This window comes from Mercenaria mercenaria, chromosome 17 (genome assembly GCF_021730395.1).
Source record: "Mercenaria mercenaria strain notata chromosome 17, MADL_Memer_1, whole genome shotgun sequence".
In the NCBI taxonomy this organism is placed as follows: domain Eukaryota; kingdom Metazoa; phylum Mollusca; class Bivalvia; order Venerida; family Veneridae; genus Mercenaria; species Mercenaria mercenaria.
The window spans coordinates 36,373,604-36,381,084 of record NC_069377.1 but is presented as its reverse complement, the minus strand read 5'-3'; the positions used below and the strand labels follow the sequence as shown (position 1 = coordinate 36,381,084).

Here is a 7,481-nt window from a genome sequence, read left to right as displayed (position 1 = left end):
ACATTCTTTAGTATGTCAGTGATTATATCAGGAGTACGTACGTACGGTTCACAAAAATACATCAGGCAGCTTCATATGAAGACAACCATACGTTTCCAGTAAAAATAATACTTTTTATACAAACATTAAGGTGTTAATGTATCTCTCGTCATGGTGAATAAAGACCAATATCTGACAGAGATTTATTGAATGTCATCAACCTCATATCTGTTGAAATAAATGTCAATAATCATCGATTAATCTCAGCCGTCCAGGATTCAACTTTTGTTCTATACAGGAAAGCTATTTCCCCTGTCAATACCCACAGTCTTATTGGTTCCCGACAAGTTCAATTGAATGTTTATACCTATTTGAAACAATATCTGAAAACAAACTCACTCTTCCTTTGTTTGTTTCATGATAAAAGCCAGCGACTGGTGTAAATCAATTGTAATATATTCAAACATTTATGGAAAAGTTCAAATTGTAAATATTTGTACGATTATAATGAAAGGAGAGATCGATCGCCTCACGCACGGGAACGTTATTGATTCCAATACTTGACCTTTTTGAAAATAAATCTGATGTATGATCAGAGAACCTGAAGTTGAACGGAACAAAATGGCGCGACAGGATTGCAAATTAGATTACTGGAGTACAAGACTGATTGGTACAGCTGCTGTACTGTGCTGGATTGCCTGTGATTATGGTAGGTACTGTACTGTGCTTGATTACCTGTTATTATGGTAGGTGCTTTACTGTGTTGGATTACGTGTGATTATGTTTGATTGCCTGTGATTATAGTATGTACTGGACTGTGTTGGACTGCCTGAGAATAATGTAGATACTGTACTGCGTTGGACTGCCTTTGACTATGGTAGGTACTGTATTGTGTTGGACTGCCTTTGATTATGGTAGGTACTGTACTGTGCTGGATTACCTGTGATTATTGTAGGTACAGTACTATGTCAGATTGCCTGTGATTGTGCTAGGTACTGTACTATGATACACTGCCTGAGGTTAATGTAGGTATTGTACTGTGCTGGATTGCCTGTGATTATTGTAAGTACTGTACTATCAGATTGCCTGTGATTATGGTAGGTACTGTACTGTGTTGGATAACTGTTATTAGGGTATGTACTGCATTGTGCTGGATTGCCTTAGATTAATGTAGGATCTGTTCTTTGCCATATTGCTTGCGATTGTGATAGATACTGCACTAAGTCAGATTGCCTGTGATTATGGTAGGTACTGTACTATGTCAGATTGCCTGTAATTACGGTAGGTACTGTACTATGTCAGATTGCCTGTGATTATGGTAGGTACTGTACTATGTCAGATTGCCTGCAATTACTGTAGGTACTGTACTATGTCAGATTGCCTGTGATTATGGTAGGTACTGTTATGTGTCAGATTGCCTGCAATTTACGGTAGGTACTGTACTATGTCAGATTGCCTGTGATTATGGTAGGCTCTGTACTGTGTCGGGATACCTGTGATTATGGTAGGTACTGTACTGTGCCGGGATACATGTGATTATAGTAGGTACTGTACTGTGCCGGAATACCTGTGATTATGGTAGGTACTGTACTGTGCCGGGATACCTGTGATTATAATAGGTACTGTACTGTGCCGGAATAGCTGTGATTATGGTAGGTCCTGTACTGTTCCGGGATACCTGTGATTATGGTAGGTGTTTTATAATGGATTACCTGTGATTATAGTAGGTACTATACTGTGATATGAATTACAGCTGACAAGCATCGGGCGATTTGCAGCTTCATTTGTGCCGTGCAGTGAAATTTCCTAGCACGATGTTCTGACATGTTTCCTTATGGACTCTATCTGATACTTTTTTTTTATTTTAAAAGGTAGTTGTCACCAAATGCTTTTACTTCAAAAATGTGTAAAATTGATGTTAAGGATATCTAACATGAAACAGAAAAAAACTTACTAGATGAATAGAGGATATTACATGAGTGTATTTTCATATTGAATTTATTTAACGAGTTGAATAAAGTAATAAAATGCGAGGCTCTGCTGGGCAATTTATCAGTTTTATTCAAAGAGTTTGATACATTCAATATGGAAAGACACAAATGTAGTATATAATCACAAGTAAGCTTTTCCTGCTTAAACATCAAACATTCTTCTTTCTTTGCTATTATAGACCAAGTTAATTCGACCAACGTCCCCTATACTTAAAACATCAACGTCAAAGCTTTATTACATTGGTGTATTACCATCTTATGGCTTTATTACACTTCCACGACGTCCTGGTGATAAACTAAAACTATGATCGTCATTATACTGACGACAACACTTCTAAATGGCTAATACCATTTTACAATGGCATTGTCTATAAGATTTGATCATATTCTTAAAGATATACTATGTGCACCATTCTCTGATATATTTTGGTATTAGTTTTCAATGTATAAACTCGTCATCAGATGAGTATCTTACTGGGTGTGTACGAGGAGCTGTTTTCACAATGTCATTTGTTGAAAACTTACTAGTTTGTTAGTGGTAATATGAAATCATACTTTAGCTAGTTACACATTTATTACGTATACGAGTATACTATTTTCAACTTTACACAAAATATTCACTTATTAAATGGTTTGCCGGTCTATCTACAAACTATTGCCCGAGGTCAGAGGGCCAATAGTTTTGACTACAGAACGGCAAGCCATTCAATAATTGTTACTATCACATGTTTGAAGTCATGCGAGTGAAAAAAGTCATTACATAAATTTTGTATCACACTAGAGTAGTAAAGCTTTGACGTTGACGTCTTTTTAAATAAAGAAAGAAGAAATTTTGGTGTTACAGCAAGAAAAGCTTTCACGTTATAAAGGAATATTACACTTGTGTCTTTCCACATTGAATTAATTAAGCTCGTGTGAGTGAGCCTCGCATTTTATCATTTTATTCGACTTACTTAAAAAATTCAATATGAAAAGACACTCGTGTAATACCCTCTATTCATATATAAAAACTAGTTTATTTCGTGTTTACGTAATGCTTTGAGGTAAGTGTTCATTTTTTTCAAATATGAACTTTTGGCATTGAGATCCTTTCTATATACATCAAGCACACTTTTGTCTCCGAAGCGTTTGCTGTTACAGTAAAGAAATCGCGCCGAATCTTATAACCTTAGGACGGCCAGCACATATTTATGTAATCTCGCCAGGCATATGTATGTTTTTGACAACACAGAAAATGACGTCACTCGACCTTCAGCTATTTCCGGAAGTAAATAAAATGAAAGTAGAAAGGCTAAACTTGAAAACGAAAGCCGCATTTTGATTCGTAGATAGTCAGGGGTCACGCGCAGGGGTCACCCCGTCTAAATGTGTGCGCGTGGACTTCTTTTTTTTTTTTTTTTTTTTGCTATTGGGGAGCCAATTTTCAGCACTTTATTACCTTTATTACGAATTGAAATTACCTGGGCTTTAGTACAGCATGTCAGCTTTTAATCTATGAAAAAATATTTGAGCTCTGGATAAACAGAAATCCCACAGGGGTCCGTAATGGACCAAGGGTACATTGATAATTTTGGAACTTCATCAAATCGCTCAAAATGTCATTTTTAATGTTGTCTGAGAGTGTCAGTATACGCCTCAGATGTAAGATATAACCGTATTTGAAAGCTGCAGACCTAGACATTTCAGAAATATTTTCAAAATAAGTTTCGTGTAATAAATGTTGTTTCTACGAAAGCGTGGAAGGGCCATCAGACGCTAATACGTTTTAGTACGTTAAGGCTGCGGAAAGGATATAATTTTAGCAATTACACATATTACAAAATCTTTCTAGATCTAAGAAGTTGAAATGTTTCAGCTGTGCAGGGCACAAAATGTTTCAAAGAGGAATCACTTGGAGACAGAGAGGGTAACGTGTACTACTGTGAAGATGAGAGTAAAACTGAATGTTGTGAGGAAAACAACGAGTACACATGTTGTGAGTCACAGTCGGAGAAAACTTGGTAAATAGCATACAATTACAAATTGATATTGAGTTAATTTTGTACTTCAAAGTATAAACAATGTCCTAAACATATGTCTACTCTATAGTTATTTTAAACTCATAGAACTGAACACTAAACTAAACACCGATAGTTTCCAGTTGAAATATTGGTACATGACATCATTTGTGACGTCAGTTCAATGCGTCGTCGCAATGAAACGTTAAGTAAATAATTATATAAATACCATTAACTTTCTGAGTTTACATGCGTATATACAAGAAGATTACTAGTATTGCTTTGCCTCAAAGAATATGCACTCGTTCCTCCGCGCAATATTTTCGCTGTAGATCTCTTGCATATTTTTCTATAAATGTAAATACCTACAGCTATAATATTACAGTGTGGCAATCAACATCAACTTTTCGAGTAATTATAGGTTGCAGATTGAAGAAATTTTGAATATCGCGGCTATATCGCTGAACAACGACCTAAAATAGCCATCCCGAGCAAATCAACCAAATAGCTCGTTAAAGTCAATTAGTTACTTATCATCACGAATCTGCTGAATTCAATCTAACCATTACAACATACGCTCGCTTTTCAGGAAAGAGCAACTGATTCTTTGGGGATCAGTTGGAGGCTTGGTCTTGCTGATAAGCCTGCTATGTTGCTATTTCTGGAGAGACAATGTGTGCAGTAAAAGTGACACAAGTTTGACACAGTCTTGCTGCACGTGCTGTAGAAAAAAGTAAGTTCAAATTAGATATGTAAATGTGATAAACTATTAAGCTTGACACACCTCCACACAAAACTTGACACGAAAACACGTTAAGCTTGACACGGCACAACAGGATGGGGGGGGGAGTGGGGAGTTGAGGGGGTGTACCTAGATTGGACCAATCTGTTGCCCCGTGGTAAAGTCTTTAGTTTCTGAGCTTTCAAGAAATGAAATATCTACTTCAACTAATCTTAATTAAACTTTTCATTTTTAAGTACGATTTTAGTGATATTGTCATGAAAGCTAATTGCTAGAGGTTGTAAGTTCTGTCAGATCATGTTATGAAATGTGCATAGAAATGTTCCCATTTCTCTTTTACCTAAATTTGTCCTAATGAGGGACCAATATGGTTGAAGAATATTGCCTGTTCATCATGAATACCTTATTATCAGTTACAATGCGCATTGATCAAAGCAAAGCATTTGTGGATCTGCAAATGATCACATAATCATATTTTTCTTTGTCCTGCACTAGTTATTTATTATAATAGTGACCAAATCAATTGAAATGTGAAATCACTTTAGCGTGATTTACAGTCTTGCCCTACGTAGAGGGCGCATGCGCGATATTTTACTTCGGTAACTACGGAACAGACCAAGTGTAAATTCATCTAAGTATAGTAAATATAAATATTTGCTCATGAATGCATACGATAATTTACATGACTGTACAAAACGTTCAAATAATATGACTGTAATAACATTCACATTACAGAGAAAAAGAAGACCACAAACATCTCTCGTCAGAACCAGAGCCAGGCTCTTCAAACATGTCTCGCTTCTCACCAAGACCATGGAGATTTGCAGGTCAGGGCGTTGCCGACGATGACAGAGATAGTCCGGCACCAGCTTTTCATTTCAAACAACCTACATACAAGAAATATTGAAATAATTCTGTGTCATCAGACCTCTTTGCTGTCTTTTCTGAACAAAGTGCTTCATTGTAATACCTAAAAGGGCGATTTCAGTGTTCCGCATGATTTGAATAAATCTTGATTACATGAATTTCACTGGAGATATAAAATGTAAATATCATATAATATAAACAAGCTGGTGAAGTCAAGAAGATTTAAAATATCTCTCCCACGGTGTATAACATTTTCTTTGATACTACTGATTCTGTGATAAAGACCAAAAACATAGTTACAATATTTGCTTTTCAAGCCGCATATTATTGCATAAGTGCAAATTCTCTGCTGTTAGAAATGTTATTATTGCTGCTACTGCTGCTGTTGTTGTTATTGTTGCTTATGGTGGTGATATTGTTGCTTTATTTGTAGCACAAATCTTCAAAGTCCTCGTGCTAATCTTATGTAAATATATATTTGCCTCTGCGAAAGGATTTCAGTTTGGATAATTGCTAAGCGGGTTGAAATAAATTTTAAGAAAGTTTAAACAATAAAACTCTTACGAACACCTGCATCCATTCCCTTCTTTCTCCACCCTGCTAGATTTAACCAAGGCAAACAAAATTCCACTGCACTTAATTGCTCTCCAAAATTTCAGATACCGTGATTTTAATTGCTTTAATCTGCTGTGTACATACAGTTATTCCGTCACGTCTCAATGGGTCGGTATTTCGATAGGATTAACGAAAAAGACCGACATTTTCGAAACCCCTGTAGGATTTCTTTACCTCGCTTTTTGTGCGAGCAATTGCTAATGTGTAAGCAAATTGAGAACCAGCTATTGCAATATACAAACCCAAACAGACTTTTTCTAAATGAAAGTTGTTTCCAATATGTGTGACTGCTCGATGGTTTAACAGTATAATTATTATTCGCAGATAATTCTGTATCAGTTGTGTTGAACTGTCTTAAACAAGCTAACCTTGTTCCACTTGAAAACAAATACATAAAAATTTGTAACTGAGTGCTACTGTGATGTATAGAATTCTACAATCTATGTGTGCAATTTATGCCTTTTCGCCTATCACCAACTTAAAGACCATTTTATATATTTTATGTTTAAGTCTTTATTCTATTATTTTTTGTGTTCGAGTCTCTAGTATCATATCCATAACACGTACGAATTATATAGATCGGGGAGTCATGAACCTGTTGAGCTTACTATAAAATATCTTGAGGGCGGTTGCATTTCCAGTGCCACAAACTATGGCAACAGTATCGCATCCAGACAGGGTATGAGCTGCTTAGAGTTAGAATGATAATATTTGTCATGTGTTTACGAATTGGATAGAAATATCCGTCCTGAGGGCACCTTCGCATTGGGCGGTAACAAGGCTTGTCGAGAAACCGCGTATGCGCAGGTGGCCAAGGGGCGGTTATCTGTCCAGTTCGTAAACACATAACTGATATATTTTCCTGCATATTGTATACATACAAGCTGTTTATTCTGACAAATTATTTTTCTTGCATAAACCTACTCTATCAATGAAAACTCATTAAGAAGCTTGCAGGTAACCTCATGACCTTGTCTTTGTGGTGCTTGCAAATTATGTCTATCAGTTGAACCTTGTTAATCAAAAACTGAATTTCACGATACAATCGCAGGCAAAACATATGGTCCTGACAAACACAGGCTGCAGAAAGCAGAATATGAATACTGATGAAAGGAAATCGTGGAATCAGTAGACGATAGTGGAATCTGAAGCTACATGTAAGGTACATAAAAAATCAGGTATTATGCCCTAGTTATTTGCTGCTCATGCCCTGGCTGTCTGGACGTGATAATGCTTCCGAGCTGAGTTGCATTGGAAAAACAGCAGTTGCCAACCAGCTGACAATAGAGT

The 7,481-nt window shown here is 36.4% G+C and overlaps 1 protein-coding gene across 1 annotated transcript; it reads left to right on the top strand.

Annotated features, from left to right (window-relative positions):
• Positions 1-326: 326 nt before the first annotated feature.
• On the top strand, positions 327-6,149 carry LOC123536844 (uncharacterized). The gene is made up of 4 exons (XM_045320321.2): positions 327-688; positions 3,826-3,970; positions 4,557-4,700; positions 5,445-6,149. The coding sequence occupies exons 1-4, from the start codon at positions 568-570 to the stop codon at positions 5,614-5,616; spliced, it is 582 nt and encodes a 193-aa protein (XP_045176256.1). The 5' UTR covers positions 327-567; the 3' UTR covers positions 5,617-6,149.
• Positions 6,150-7,481: the final 1,332 nt, after the last annotated feature.